The sequence below is a fragment of the Chaetura pelagica genome, unplaced genomic scaffold, assembly GCF_000747805.2.
Source record: "Chaetura pelagica isolate M959 unplaced genomic scaffold, ChaPel_1.0 scaffold423, whole genome shotgun sequence".
Taxonomy (NCBI): Eukaryota; Metazoa; Chordata; class Aves; order Apodiformes; family Apodidae; genus Chaetura; species Chaetura pelagica.
Genome location: NW_009952686.1, coordinates 933,095 through 949,333, shown reverse-complemented (window position 1 = coordinate 949,333; position 16,239 = coordinate 933,095). Strand labels below are relative to the sequence as shown.

At 43.8% G+C, this 16,239-nt stretch overlaps 1 protein-coding gene across 1 annotated transcript in view; it reads left to right on the top strand.

The window, feature by feature from the left end:
- Positions 1–13,003, top strand: part of TTC37 (tetratricopeptide repeat domain 37) — a 49,151-nt gene extending 36,148 nt beyond the window's left edge. The window contains exons 33-40 of the mRNA XM_009993782.1: positions 1–59; positions 467–595; positions 1,234–1,355; positions 3,139–3,297; positions 6,593–6,745; positions 8,471–8,601; positions 10,328–10,451; positions 12,857–13,003. The exon at positions 1–59 is cut by the window's left edge and continues 17 nt beyond it. Of these exons, the coding sequence (XP_009992084.1) occupies positions 1–59; positions 467–595; positions 1,234–1,355; positions 3,139–3,297; positions 6,593–6,745; positions 8,471–8,601; positions 10,328–10,451; positions 12,857–12,934 (955 nt within the window). The 3' untranslated portion in view covers positions 12,935–13,003. The remainder of the gene's footprint in view (positions 60–466; positions 596–1,233; positions 1,356–3,138; positions 3,298–6,592; positions 6,746–8,470; positions 8,602–10,327; positions 10,452–12,856) is intronic.
- Positions 13,004–16,239: the final 3,236 nt, after the last annotated feature.

Below are 16,239 nucleotides of genomic sequence, written 5' to 3'. Positions count from 1 at the left end.
AGAAGATCAGAAAAACAAGCCTGTGAAAAATATTCAGAAGGCAGTCCACCTCTGTCCAGGTTACTCTTGTTCTCAAACACAGAAGTGATTTTTTTATTTTTTTACCCATCAGAAACAAAATTGTGCTAACCAAAAAAACCTTGCTTTTCTGGGGCTGATTTGTTGTTTTTTGGTTGTGTGTGTTTTGGGGGAGAATGCTTCAAGTTGAGATTATAACTCATTCCAAGTTTATATGTGAAGAATGAAACCAGACAAGAAAAAAAAATAAAATCACAGTTTTAAGGCTTGTTCTGAAAACTTGGGCAGGTGTCTTAATCCCTTAGCAGGGGAAGAGATATATAGATATAGAAATATATATATATATATTTATTTATTTATTTTATGCTTAATCTGGTGAAAACCATTCTAAATGAACTACCAGTATATTTAGAATGGGCACGAGTTCCCTTTAACCTTTCTTTTCTAGACAATCCTGCTGCCTGGGCTGTGCTGATGGCAGCCTGTCATGCTGAAAACACTCTTGTCTGCCTAAAGAACACTCAGCCAAAACGAACGGGTCTGGAGATGACACTTGTATCTACAGTTTCAGCCAAAAGTAAGATACACAGGCTTTCTCATCTTAAAAAATTAAATAAAATTAAACTGAGATGCTCTAAGCTTGCAATACTCTTCTGTGTTTCAGAAACTTGCAAGTAAGCTGAGAATTAATCAGGAGTGGTTTGAGCTGTACCTGTATTTTATCACATAAAAATGCCAAATCCTAATGCACAGCTGAAGTTAATTACCTAATTGCAGCCTGCTTCCCCATCCAAAGCCTAAAATGCTTTTTAAAAATAGTACCTCTAAACTCTGATGCCTCATTGAGTGGATGTATTACAGCACAGGATCACTGCTTACAAAGAAAGGCAAAAGTACTCTTGAGTTCTGTTACACTCCCAGTAGAGGGACACCCTCAGCCCCAGTCTTGCTGAACATCCATGGTGTTTTGAAAATGGGGATTAAAATTCCATCCTTTACTGATTGTTCTCAAACCATTATCTCAAATGGTGTATTCTCTTTTTATCCCTGCTTGTTGCTTTTTAATTCTGTCATCTCTTGCTACTCATACAAATTAAGGAAGCAATGTCAAGTTAATACCTCCAAATTCTCCCTTATCAGCTCTGGAGCCTGTGACATGGTACAGCACCACAGCCCATACAGTAATCTGGTTAAGTGTTTTATCTGTTCTTGCAGCTGGAGAAAACAACCTTCCACGAAATTATATCCAGACTCTTGAAGACTGGTGTCTATGCCAAGCTGTTACCAGTCTCGAGGAGACTGGTAAACTCTCAGAAGCTGAAGCTCTTTGTACCAAGGTATGATGGCATCAGACTGGCAGATAGTGGTAGGATTGTATAGCAATCATTATTTATGTGCACTTTACAGAAAGGTAATCTTTGAATTAGCCATGATTTGTTCCATCACAGCTGAAAGATCCAATAGTTGTTGGCATTGTATTCTCTCCCCAAGATACTTATTCTGTTTGCAGCACCAAAACAAAATAGTTGAAACAAGCAGTGTTATGACATGACAGAGCTGAGTCTGCCCCTTCTACCTTTATTCATTAACCTGGTATGATGCAAAACATTACAGAAATGGAAGGCAAGAAGTCCAGGTGGGAGACTTGCAGGGTACTTAAATGTCTTCTGTGCTTTAATGTTGATACCTCATTTCAGATGATGCTACATATTTAATTACTAACAAGAAAAATCTTCAAGCAGCACAGCTGGGAAAGGGGACTGGAGTGTTAAGCCTCAAGTGTGTGTTTTCATGTCTTCATGAACAGAGGGCTTGGCAAAGTATAAGCAAAAACCCAAGTGGACTGAGCAACTCACATCTCTGACTTTCACTAAGGAAAAAAACTAATCCCATGCAAATATCTTCCTTGTTTATAGCATCTGTATTAATGGGGAAGGGAGTTTAAAGCAATCAGACAAAACCAAAACAGATTAAGTGAACATGCTGGTTTTCTAGGGGGAAGTACTTTTTTGTCTCTTTGTTTCCTTGGTGAAGTGTTTTCCTTTTCTGGCCAGCATGTCTACTAACCTGTCTTAGAATAACAAGGATCCAAGATTCCTAGACATCCAAGATAGGGAAGATTATGGTGGGGATTTTTTTGTTTTTTGTTATTTAAATAGCTTGGGGAGAGGACAACCAGTGCCTGCAGTTTGTGAAGAAATAAGAGCAACACTCTCTGGTATCACAAACTCTCATTGACCATTTTAGAGCCCAGGATTTCCGGAAAGTAATATACCTAGGATGATGAGTCAGGAACTGCAGTTGTTCAGTTTGAGACAGGCAATGTGATTCCACATTTGTTCATGGGGAGAAAGTGCAGCAAATGCTGGCAGCTTATGTTGTGTTTTAGGAAGTCTCTGCATGTCCAGGCATTCTCCACAAAGCAGCAGCTTGTTAAGGGTGAATGGTTGAAAAATGTAAGTGTTGTTTCTTAGAAAAATCTGGTTTGAGTTACAATTCTTGGAAGTATTGCGATTTGAACAGGTGAAATTACAGTTAAGATGACTTGCAGAAGCTTCACATGCTTCACCTGAGAAGGGTAGAGCAACAGATGGCTAGCTTTCTGTCTGTGCTTTTTTGCTTGAGTTTGTTTCAAAAAATACTTTATAGGTATCTGCTGTTATTGAACTGGAAATGTTTAGTAAAGTGCCTCTGTCCCAGGGAGAATAAAGCAGCTTAGCTGGGAGACCTGAAATTGCTTGGAACATACTCAAGGTCACTTTTAGCCACAGGACAGGTTTTTGCCTCCATTAGTCCAAACCTTGTAATGATTGTGAAGCCAAAGGAGGACTAGAGGGCTGCCATTTAATGATCTATCTTTCAGAAGTCTCTAGCAGGAGGACAGGTAAAACATTTTAGATAAATGTCAAATGTATTCTGAGGACAGAAAGAAGTTCTCCATTTTCATGTGTCAATATCTGGAACACTTCTTTGTGCAGAGTAGGAGGAAAAGGCCATGTTGCAAGTATCCTGAGAGAGCTATCCATGGTGTTTTCTTTAAGATTGGAATGGAAATAAAGTGTCTTCTGATATCTGCAAATGATAATTCTGATACCATATTGAGCCTCGTTTTGGTTTTAGGGTTTAAAAAGCTGCCCTGAGCACCCAGCTCTGTTTCTGCTTTTGAGACAAGTTCAGTGTAAGCAGCTGTTGCAGTCCCACAAAGAACTTCCAGACACCATCCTGGAGGAGCTTCACAAAACGGTCATGACCAGTTCAACTTCAGTTGCAGCCTGGCAAGTAAGTGTGGATCCTCTCCCTGACCTTGGTGTGCTGCCTTCAGCAGAGTGTGTGCTGTAAATGGGGGAGAGTTTGTTTTCCTTGGACACCTCCAGGGATGGTGCCTCCTCCACTTCCCTGGCCAGTCCATCCCAGTGTCTGATCACCCTTTCCATGGGGAAGTGCTTCCTGATATCCCACCTAAACCTCCCCTGGAGCAGCTTCAGGCCAGGCCCTCTCATCCTGTCACTGGTTGCCTGGGAGAAGAGCCCAGACCCCCCTGACCACAACCTCCCATCAGGTGGTTGTAGAGAGTGAGAAGGTCCCCCCTGATCCTCCTCTTGTCCAGGCTGAACAAACCCAGCTCCCTCAGCCTCTCCCTGTAAGACTTTCCCTCTGGTTCCTTCACCAGCGTCATTGTCTCCTCTGGACCTGCCCCAGCACCTCAATGACCTTCTTGCAGTGAGGGGCACAGAACTGCACCAGTTGTCAACCAGTGCTCCCAGTTCTCTCTGCTGGGCTGCTCTCCAGCCACTTTGCCCCAGCCTGAAGCTCTGCAGGTGGTGATTGTGGCCAAAGTGCAGGACCCTGCACTTGGTCTTGTTGAACCTCAGCCCGTTGGCCTCAGCCCACTGACCCAGCCTGTCCAGGTCCCTCTGCAGTTTCTTCCCACCCTCCACAGATCAACACTCCCCCTCAACTTGGTGTCATCTGAGAACTTACTAAGGGTAGGCTCGATCCCCTCATCCAGGTCATCAATAAAGATATTGAACATTATGTTAACTTTCTTCAGTAGTTTAAATGATAAGGACTGTTTGTAAGAGCAGGCAGACATGCAGGCAGAATTAAAAACTTGGGATAAACCTGTGGTGCTGGGAACCTGTGACTTGGCATGTGAGCAGAAACTGGTGAAATGTTTCATAGCTCGTAAGAGTAGGTGGAAGTAAATGGTGCCCAGTGTAGTAATATACACCTCATGGCTCAGGGTCTGGAAACCTGAGAAGTCTCTTTTTCATCTCCTGCTGTTGGGAGTTGAGTGGGTTGAATCTGCAGGGAGGAGAAGTCTCTCCCAGTGGAAGTGCTCACTCGCTCCCTTCCATGGCACCATGAAGGATCATTTCTAGTTGCTGTGAAGGTGCTGTAGCTTCCATCATGTGCTGCTCTGTGAGACAGGCTGAGAAGTCTCACACATGCCAGGAGATCTTTCTGGTTGATGATGCTGCATTTTTATTGATTTATTTCCTGGCCATTGCTGTTGGTTGTGACAGTTATTCCTTCCTTTACCAGTGCTAGCAGCATGTTGTATAGAAAAATTCCACAACCTTCTAGACCCCTTTATATAGTTGCAGAATTTATGGTGCTCCATCTACCTGTTGAACAAAGGTTGTGGTAAGGTTGATTAAAGCTGATTTCAGTCTTGAAGATCAGTGCAAGGCTGCTGGTCTAACATTATTTCCCTTGTTGCAAGGCTGCAGGCCCTCTTCCCTGCTGTAACGTGGGAGTATCATTTGTGAATAGGTGCTCTTTTTTCTTTTTGTAATGTGTTTTTCTTCGACTTGTGAGACTTCATCTTTCTGAACTGCAGAACAAATATACTGACTGGATTTGCAAGATACAGGTGCATGGAATACATGATTGTGTCCTTTATGTCAGTAATATATTTTGGTCATGGAATTAGGGCTTATAAGCATTCTACAAGCATCCCTGACATAGCCAAGTGTCATCTTGCTTGCAAGCAGAGAGACAAATTGAACTGTAAGTGTATCTGGCTTGGAGGGAGGGAAGGGCTCTTTTGTTGTGGGGTTTTTTTTCCATCCAAGCCACAGATAAGATACTAAGATCTTTTCAGTCTTCAATTAAAGAAGATGTTTCTCAGGGCTGGAATAGCATTCTTAAAAAGCCTGGCTGCTACTTCTCTTCCTAATGGATAGATCTATGCTTTCATTATTTCTGGCTCTGAGCTTCCTAAGAGTTTGATAAATGTGTTGTCTTACTCAGAGCTATCCATCATGATGCCTTACAGAATTACTAAGTTAGTGGAGCCATCAAATTTGCTTTTTGCTTCAGTTTGTGGCTTTTGTCTACACGGTCGTTTTGCAGGATGTAAGGAGTGCTGTGGAACTACTGTTGTGGTGGTGGCTATTGCACTTTTTGGGCTGTGGCTTACCAGGGAAGTAGAGGAGAGCTGGTCTGGCAGAGCTGCCTTTGTGCCTCTGCTATGAGAGTTATGTTTTCCTTCACATCTGGAGTTATAGGGATCTTCAGCTGCAAAGACCTGAGGCCAATGAAAGCTTTTGGTTTCTTTCTGCACGTGAATGGATGTTTTACTCTACAAATCAGTCCTACAGCTTGTTGACAAGGTTGCTCAAGCTCCCTAGTGCTAATACTTTCTAGTTTGTCTCTTCTTGATAGTAACTGACTTCTGTGCATCAGAAGGGGTTAAAAATTTTGCCCCTTCCAACTCCAGGCAGTCATTAGCTAGAAAATGTCTAAAGACCTTTGGATAAAACCAAGGGAAATGCTTTTTAAGAAGGAGATGCCTTGTTTGCTTGGTGATCCTGAAAGAATATTTCTAAATGTGGCTTACAGATCTTGATACATATCATGTTCATGTCAGGGATTTGCAAACTTGTGGCTGCATCTGCTACAAAAGATGAGACATGACTACAGAATTAAAGAGAGAGGAGTTAGTTAGAATCCTTTTCCTTCCTTTCATGGGCAAATCCAGGACATCTTGTGCAGTCAGAGCAGGCAGCAGGAGCGTGAAGCTCTGCACAAATCCCAGTGTCTGTTTCCTTTGCCCCATCTGGCTCTTCCAGCATGACCCTGCTGGGTCTGAAGCTGTGGCCCAACCCATCATCTGAGCTAAGGCTCACATTGCAATGTCCTTCACGTTCCTCATGGGCTGGAACAAAACTTTTATCCTGAGGAAAAAAATTGTCTTTTCATCTCTACAGCATTTTCAGAGACAAATGAGGCACCACACAATGTTCTAGGCTGAAGGATGCCTTTTGCAGAGTCAGTCATCTTATTTGTTGACCTGTGAGCAATCTCCACATTCAGACAGCTTTGCAACAGTTGTCCATGGGTGGTCAGGGAGGTCTGAGGTCAATTACTGAAGTGAGGTGTCCTGCCAGCTCTGCTGCAGGCTACATTTTGCTGCAGGGTGGTGGCACCGAGTGTTGTTGGAAGGAGGGCTGGGTGGGTGGGGGTGTTCCAGCTAGCAATATGCTGTGGGACTCTCAGAAATTGGAACCAAATTGTATTACCTAATGGCTGTGTGCTTTGGTGGCTCCATAACTGATTTGTTTTTCAGTGGCTGGCAAACGTGTATCGGTCTCAGCGAATGATGGTTGGGGCAGAGATGTGTTACAGGAAGAGTCTGCAGCTGGCGTCGCAGCAGGGCAGCTGGAGTGGGAAGTTATCCAGCCTGCTCAGGCTAGCTATGCTCGCCCTGGAAATCTGCATGGTAGGATAATCAACATCACCCAACTGCAAGATTTAACCAGAGTTCATGGGATGCAGGGCTTCTCCAGTTTTTAACTGTTTAAATGACTTTGCATTTTACACGTGACAACTAGAGGATGAGACTGAAGGGGCAGTGGGCTGTTTCTTTAATGTCTCCTTGTGTGAGAGGTTGCTGTGAAATAATCACATAGAACCACTGTGTACATAAAGAGGATAACTTGTTCAATAAGACTGGACTTCTCCAAGATTCACTTTGATCCTCCAAATTGATGTACTTTTCAAGTCTCTTTTGTTCAGACAACTGCCTTACTAAATGTTTTTCCCACACTGGTAGCTGGAGACTTTGGTCAATTGTCAAGTAACTTTATCCTGTGTGATCATTTCTAGCTATGGTGCCTTGCCTTGAAGTATTAAGACAATGTAAGGGGAGTGTACCTTGTGGTTTAAAGAAAATTATTCTACTCTTTGCATTGAGGGGCCAGGTGAACATAAATTCTTGGCAAGTGTCTGTTCCCTGTAAGCACTGTCACTTAGAAACTTGAAGTGCCTTCTTGAAAGCCTGGGGTAAAAGTTAGAGACTGCTGTGGTGTATGCTTTCTCACGTGTTTGAGCAAATAGTGGAGCTAACAGCCATAATAAAAATCAGGCAAATCAATCCCATGTATCCCCAGTGCTGATATAAGAAAAAGCATCTGGTTTTACCAAGGATAAAGCTGCAAAGCTGTTGCTTCTGGTGGGAAAGGAGAATCCCCCTCAGTCTAGACAAGTTTCTTCCTCACAAGCCTTGTGCTTCAGTGGCAGAATTGGTCAAGTGACAGGATTTTTCCTCCCATGATTCTTCTGCTCGTTTTTTAGTGGTCTGCTCCCTGTTTCTTATAGCTTCTGAGGGTCTCCACAGGTCACAGGATAACCTCTGTACTTCAAATGCTGACCTGAGTTGCCAGAGAATAGACAAGACCTTGTTTAAAAATTGAATTAGCATGATATTTGTTATCTCTGCTTTTTGTATGAGTAGGGCAGCTGATCAGTGGATTGTTGTTCAGTCACTCTGGTCTGCAGTGCTGTAATGAAGTGTGCAAAAGCCTGGTGAAAACCTTGCTCAGATCCAAGACAGCTATGTGTTTGAAAATTGGTTTCTGGCAATTACCTGTCCAAATAAAAATTTGTGCAATAATTGAAATGCCATCCAGACATAGTGAGGATAACAAAATTTTCCTTAAGCCAAAAGGTAGAAGGATTTTCTCAATGGTTGCTGTATTCATTAATTACCATCTTGCAGTTGGTTTTCACTTCTGGTAAAAGATGTAACTTCTGGGGTTAAATTCTACATTTGAGATTAGTCTTCTATGTGGGATGAAAATGTACAAGGTGAACAGCAAGCAAGAGTTTGTGATTAAAATATGTTACTAAAACATGTATGGAACAAATTAAAAGAGTCTGCATAAACAAGCAAGTGGAACCTTGGCATGGCTGGTCCTAGAATATTTAACATGACTTTTCCAGGCTTTTCTAACCATGGTTTGGTTTTTGTTTTGCTTTGTTGTGGTTTGTTTTTTTGTTTTAAAGAAATCTCTTTCTAACCTGCCAAGTAAATTTTATAACTTAGAGCAGCTTAAATTAAACTTGCACTCTAGGGAGCTGCAAACAAAAAAATTGATTTACAGTACACAGTACAATGAAGCCCTTAGGTTTTTTCCTCTTTTTAAATTTATTTCTTTTATCACAGGCTAATGTCTCAAATGAACACTGGCCATCCTTGGTTCGGGAGGCAACAACTGAAGCTTTGAAGCTTTCTTCTTGCCCCGTGGCAGCTCTTCTGCAAGCACTGCTGCAGTATCATCACAAAATGGGAGCAAGGTAGGTAGGGGTGGTCTCTTCAGTGGAACACACTGCCTAAAAGTACAGGCAGTCATTATGCTCTGATCTAACTCCAAGAACTAAAAGCAAATTGAAAATAGGAATTAATTCTTGTGATATGGCAAGAGAAAAGCAGCTGTAAGGCAACTTTTATTTTAATAGCATGTTTCCTAAATAAATTAATCAGGAAAGATCATAGATTTCTCATATCTCTTGTTAAATAGCACAGTGGAAACTGCCTTTTCTACTGCTGGGATTCATTCATTTTGGTCCTAAAATGGGTTCACAGCCAAATTTGGACCAATTCTGGGTCCATTCCCCAGAAACCAAATGACCAGTGCTCCTGGTGTCTTGTTGTGGGAGGGGAAGATGATCTGGGCTTGGAAGCCTCCTACTTTGAGTTTGGTTGTTAACTCTAGTTTGTCTTTCACTAAATGGGATTATTCTTGGTGGTTGTTTTCCAATAATTTCACCTGGTTTTATAGATATTTCTAAGAAGTTGGCTAACTTTGAAGGGTTCTAAGAAAGTGACAGGCAGCCTAATGTGGTTGTGATGGTGGTTGTTTATAACAAAATTAAACTGAAAAGGGATTTAACCAATTAATATCAGTCTTATTACAATGTCAGGTATTAATTTGCATGAACAGTAAGGTATATCACAAGATCTAATTGAGCTGCCTAGGTGTTCCAAAATCCTGATACAAGAACTTAATCTTAACTACAAACAGCAAACAAAACACATATGCAACCACTCAACACACCTGGAAAATCACATAATTCTTCAAAGAAAAGCCAAAGCTGATGGAACATCAGTGAATTAATATGATAGCCTTAAACTTAATTACCGGTTTTTACCAGGTTTCTAACAATATGGTGAATTTGAAAATACCTGGGGCAGCACTGGAAGGTGGCATCAACCAAACAGAATTTCAGACCTTTTGGGGTCTGTTCCCATTTCCTTCTTTTCTGCAATTTCACATCTTACCTCTGTCTTTCTAGGAACTGTGGTATCCTTTGTGAGTCCCTGAATAAAATATAGTTGTTTATAATATTAAATTTTGTTAGAATTGTGAAGATTTATTGTAATACCTGCTTGTCTCAGGTGCTCTGCTCTCCAAAATATGTATTTCATGGCCTTTAAATGGGAGAATACCTGCTGTACTTGTTCAGCAGATCACATTGTGCTGAGTTCACAGCATGACATTTATCACCTTGTTGCAGCAGGCATAAAATCTGCTGTGTCAACCTAGATTGGTTTACTTGCTAGTTAAAGCACAAAGTGGAGTGTAATATATTAAGCAACAAGAGTGGCAGTATTCCTTGGCTACCTAGATCACACAGTCACAGACTAGTTTGGGCTGGGAGGGACCTTAAAGATGATCTAGACCCAACCCCCTGCACGGGCAGGGACACCTCCCACCATTCCAGGCTGCTCCAAGCCCCATCCAACCTGCCCTTCAACACTGCCAGGGATGGGGCAGCCACAGCTTCCCTGGGCAACCTGGGCCAGGCTCTCCCCACCCTCACAGCACAGAATTTCTCCCTAATGTCTAAAACTAAATCTACCCTGAAACAAAGGAACATGCAGCCCTGCTTCCTCACTTCACCTTGGGTGATGTGGAAATAGGGACCTTCCCTTATCACTCCTGATCATGGTTCCTTGCAGTGGGACATGCAAGCTCTTCAGTGGCGTTTCACTTGGATTATGCTTTGGTTGTGATTCCAGGGAGACCCGTCGGATGCTGGAGAGAGTGGTTTATCAGCCAGGGAACCCAGAAACCGTCGTGTCAGTGGCACGCTGGTACCTGCTGCAACACCTGCATGCCAAAGATGATCATGAATTAATAGATGTAAGACAGTCCATTTTGTACAGAGGTTCAATCTATTCACACTGAATGTTGTGCTTGCAACTTGGAAGTGGGGTAGAGGGAAGCTGTGGATCTGCTGGCTCACCTGCTCTAGAGGTTTCAATTTTTAAGGATTCCATACTGACAAATTTTTCAAAATTGCATCCAGTTTGCTTGAAAGTCTTCTCTTCCTCCATGCAATTCCAATGAAAACCACACAGTAAAATCTCTCTGCAATCCAAACTGCCACAAATTCTACTACTGACTGCTCAGTAGACATAGAGTCAGAATGGTGAAGGTTGGAAGGAAAGCTCATCCAGTTCCAACCTGCCTGCATGGGCAGGGACACCTCCCACCAGACCAGGCTGCTCCAAGCCCCATCCAACCTGCCCTTCAACACTGCCAGGGATGGGGCAGCCACAGCTTCCCTGGGCAACCTGGGCCAGGCTCTCCCCACCCTCACAGCACAGAATTTCTCCCTAATGTCTAAAACTAAATCTACCCTGAAACAAAGGAACATGCAGCCCTGCTTCCTCACTTCACCTTGGGTGATGTGGAAATAGGGACCTTCCCTTATCACTCCTGATCATGGTTCCTTGCAGTGGGACATGCAAGCTCTTCAGTGGCGTTTCACTTGGATTATGCTTTGGTTGTGATTCCAGGGAGACCCGTCGGATGCTGGAGAGAGTGGTTTATCAGCCAGGGAACCCAGAAACCGTCGTGTCAGTGGCACGCTGGTACCTGCTGCAACACCTGCATGCCAAAGATGATCATGAATTAATAGATGTAAGACAGTCCATTTTGTACAGAGGTTCAATCTATTCACACTGAATGTTGTGCTTGCAACTTGGAAGTGGGGTAGAGGGAAGCTGTGGATCTGCTGGCTCACCTGCTCTAGAGGTTTCAATTTTTAAGGATTCCATACTGACAAATTTTTCAAAATTGCATCCAGTTTGCTTGAAAGTCTTCTCTTCCTCCATGCAATTCCAATGAAAACCACACAGTAAAATCTCTCTGCAATCCAAACTGCCACAAATTCTACTACTGACTGCTCAGTAGACATAGAGTCAGAATGGTGAAGGTTGGAAGGAAAGCTCATCCAGTTCCAACCTGCCTGCATGGGCAGGGACACCTCCCACCAGACCAGGCTGCTCCAAGCCCCATCCAACCTGCCCTTCAACACTGCCAGGGATGGGGCAGCCACAGCTTCTCTGGGCAACCTGTTCCACTGCCTCACTACCCATTTTATCAGGATTTTATCAGAACCATTTTATTAGAATCTTAGCAGAACATATTAATGCACTGAAGATGTTAGTTCCCTCTAGACTGGCTGGAACAGTGTCGTGTCCTTGACCCAAAAGAGCTGAACAGCAGAGTGCTGTACTTCTTGTACTTCAGGTTTTTATTGTACCTTTTTAATTGTACATTATTTTCAGTACATGTTATGTGGTACATTAGTTTCTGCTGCTGGTATTTCACAAATGGATTTGGTTAAACTCACAAATCCACACATCTCTTAGATGTGATGCAAAGGGGGGTGGCTCATTTTGTCTAGTAATTGAAGTCCCTTAGCTACTCAGGCTCTGATTACACCCTCCTAATAATCTCACTGCTGCCACTGGCACAGGGAGCTCTTCTGGCCCGATGAGCAGCTGCTCCCTGGTGAAGGGCTGAATCCATAACAAAGTACATTTGGAGGTTCAGCACATCCAGCAGGCCCAGCCCTGCCAAAAAGACACACAGGTTCATAGCAAAGCTAGAATTAATGAGTTCAGATGATTCTGGTATGATCTCATTGCACTTGGCTTCTGTGAAGTCACCTGTGCTCCCTACCAATGAGTACAATATAATGGCTGCAGATTTTCTTGATTCTACTTCTCGTTTTTAATATTCATAATGTGAATATTGGAATACAAGAGAATTTCCAGAAGCCTTTGAACACCTGTGAACAGGTGCTTTTCTAACTAGAAAAGCTGCAACTGGGAGATGTGGAGAGTAAACGAAGGGTAAATGTAAATGGGGGAGGCAAGAAGATACATTGGTAGCTTTGTTTAGGTAGCTGCAGGGAATGTTCCTTTTTGGTAAATACAGATTTATGCAGATGTACAAGCAGGAGGCAGGGAGGTGGGTCTGATCTAGCTTGCTTTTTTCCTCCCTAGCAGGTGACTGACTTGCCAGTGACAGATGCTGCTGCTGGAGTGCACTACAAGTGACTACAGGTCACTGCAGGGTGGGGTTTTTAAGTGCCTGATGTTTTAAGGAAGCTGATGATATGTAATTGATATTTCCTATCTGGGCTTATGGGCTACTTAATAGCAGAAGATTAAAATGCACCATTGCCAGTAAAATACCAACATTAAAATTCTTTAATTCTCAGGGTTTTTTTCATTATTTGTTTTTCTCTGCAGGTGCTTATACAAAATGCCAAAGCTAATGGGGATGCTAGAACTCTGGAATTAAATGAGGAATTGTCAGCAAGTGCCTAGTGTGGACTATCTCAAGGGACAAATCTTCGTGCAACTTAGTCCATCTTCCAGGAACATAGGTGGTCTGGGGTTCTTCATTTGTGTGTGTCTTGACCTTTATTCTTTTTAGTTGTTGTTGCATCAGTTGTAACTTTGTCTTTAGTTTTACCTGAACAGAAGTAGGTTATTGTTGACATGGGCTCCACCCTAGAAATACTCTTCATTTGAAAGGAAAACCTGTATTTTTCTGTTGTTTTCTTCACTTCCACTTCAGTGGTATTTACAATGGGGAGTACTTGTCTGTGTTTCTCCTTGGCACACAGAAGTGCAGTGCTGACTGCATGGGCAGTGATGCAAGGTTTTCTTGGCACCAAATCTCACTGTTTAGGTGGTAGCAAACTTACCTTCCTTCCCAGATACCCTAAAACACTCATGGGGATAAAATGCCTGTATTCCTCTGATCAATGTAATTTGCAGTTGAGCCCAAATCCACTTGGGACTTCATGTGAGGTGTCAGTTTATACTTTTTAAGTTTGCTTTTTTTCCTTCTGTTTTAGCTAATGTTCATTAGAGCAGCATCTATGCTTGGCTACAGGCTTCACTAAACATTCCCATCAAGAAGAGCTTGTGATGATCAGGGACAGGGTCATATTTATAAGTGTGTGTAACAGGCTCTGTTTGTGTCTTTGGTAGTTCTGTTGCTGACTGCTTAATTGGGTGACTCATGACAGTGGTTCCTAAGACATGATGTTATTTGCCTTTATGTACATGAAAATAAGAAATAATAAAGCAATGATTCTAAGCTGTTAAGTGTTCTCATAGGGGTTTTCAGGCTGTTGGTGAGAGTCCCCAGGGCTGCCCATTTCCTGGTGTAAAATTTCTGGAAGTTACTCTCTGTCCACCCAAGCCTTATGGCGGCTCAAGTGATCCCACATTGCAGAGAAGCAAGGGCACTTCCCAGGCATGCAGTGGGACTGCACTGGAGACACAGGGAGGTTTGGCACCACTTGTCTCTAGCTCAAAGAAAGCAGGATGCTGAGCCGGGGCATGTGGGATCTGCATCTCTGCAACCAGAGTGAGCTTTGGAAAGCACAGACTTACGGAATTGTTTTGGTTGGAAAAGATCCTTAAGCTTCCCAGTTCTACCCATTAACCCATCCCTGCCCAGGCCACCCCTGCCCCGTGTCCCTCAGCACCATCTCCAGGGCTTGGAAACCCCTCCAGGGATGGGGACTCCCCCCCTGCCCTGGGCAGCCTGGGCCAGGGCCTGACAACCCTTTGGGGAAGAAATTGTTCCCAAGATCCAACTTCAGCCTCTCCTGGCACAACTTGAGGCTGTTTCTTCTTGTAATTTGTTCCTTGGGAGAACAGACCAACCCTCCCTGGCTCCAGCCTCCTCTTGGGGAGTTGTAGAGAAGTAGAAGGAGGTGAGAGCCACGAGTTTGCCATTTTGGAGAGGAAAACTCAGCTCAGTAGGCCAGGGTTTGACTCTGTGGAGGGGAGTAGAACCTTCTCTGAGTGGCAAAAATCCCTCCCTGTCTGCCACACTTTTGTTCTCCCACCCATCACATCTCTTCCTTAAAAAGATCCTTTTTGGTAAATTTAGATTGATTGTGATTCCCTTCCCAGCCTGCTGTCACCTACTCTTGAACTGTCAGTAGCTGCAGATCCTGAGAGGGAGTGTTGCAAAAGCCAGACTCGTGACTCCCAAGTCTGGCTGTAACTTTTTTTAGCTTTGCTGCTCTGAAAAGCCTGGAGGAGTTGCTGCAGCCTGTAGCTGGTGTCTTGCAGGGGGTCTTGGTGTTTTTGTCTCCCCCTCTGGTGGTGGGACAGACACCATGGCCAGCCTGGTGACACCACAGGCATGACAGGCACCAGGCAGGGAGCTGCTCCCTGAGCTTTGTCCATCACTGAACCTTGAGCACTTCTGAACACAGAATCGCTGGAGTTGGAAGGAACCTCCAGAGATCATCTGGTCCAGCTCTCCCACTGCAGAAGGACCCCCTGGAGCACATTCCCCAGGGCTGCATCCAGGGGTTTGAATGTCTCCAGAGAAGGAGACTCCACAGCCCCCTGGGCAGCCTGTCCCAGGGCTCTGTCACCCTCACCATAAAGAAGTTTTCCCTCCTATTTCCATGTCACTCCCCATGTTCCAGCCTGTGCCCGTGGCCCCTCGCCCTGTCCCTGGGCACTGCTGAGCAGAGTCTGGCTCCATCCTCCTGCACCCACCCTGAGATACTTGCAGGCACTGATCAGGTCTGTCCTCAGCTTCTCCTCTCCAGGCTGAGCCTTTCCTCATCAGGGAGATGCTCCAGCCCCCCTGTCATCTTCATCACCCACAGGAGAACACACTGATAACAACAGCCTGGAGAAACCAGCTGCGTAACCAGAGCTGAGTGCTCTGTATTGGAACACAAACAGAAAAAGGTGGGTTTTTTTTCCTTTTCCTCTTCCGAAGATCATGGAGTTGCTCTGCCCTTGGTGATGAACTCCCTGAACGAGGTAGTGACACAGCCCAAAGCTGTCATTCCCTGCCCTGCAGCAGAAAACAAAACCCACCCCCCAAATCTCTTTTCCACCTGCGCAGTGAAAAGTCCTCAGGTGACGTTTCAGTTGAGGCTGCTGCAAGATCCAAGAAGATGAGGTAAAAATCCTGCTCTCCTCTATTTTCAAATTCTCGTGGGAGTCGCTTGGCAGTGGCCCTGGAAAAGCTGGTTAATTCCAGTAAGGTGAGACACCCCATGTTTTATATTTTTATATGATGTTTTATATGAGCTCAGTACATGTGGATACAGGGTCCTGTGCAAAGGGACGCGAGTTGGGGAACAGGGAGTTGTTCCTGGATTTCACTGGGAAGTCCTGTGTTCAGCAGCCATTATGTTGAGGGGGAAGACAAACATTCCCCATCTAATTCCTCCTTGTTTCACACACGGAGGGTTTTGTGTGTGCTCCTTACATTTCCTTTTGCACAAACACCAGACAGCAGCTTCTTTCTGAGGATTTTGATCTATTTGAGCCATGCAAGTTCAACGTGTTCCCTCTGCTTCCCAATAATTGATGGATTGGATTTCTGTTCAACTGCTGACCTTCTCTCAAAATGGTATCACAAAGGGCAGTGGCAAATTGGGTTAATTTAACTAGTGTTCCTAACTTTAGAGTTTAACAAAAACACAGATATGTACTTTTCCCTACCCCATACTTTTGTTTGATACTTTTATATTTAAAAACAAACTTGGTAATCGTTGGAAAACCCTGGGAACTGTTCCAGTGCTGCACAAATGCACCATTGCAAGGAAAAGTACATCCCTCATCCTGCAGTCCAGCTG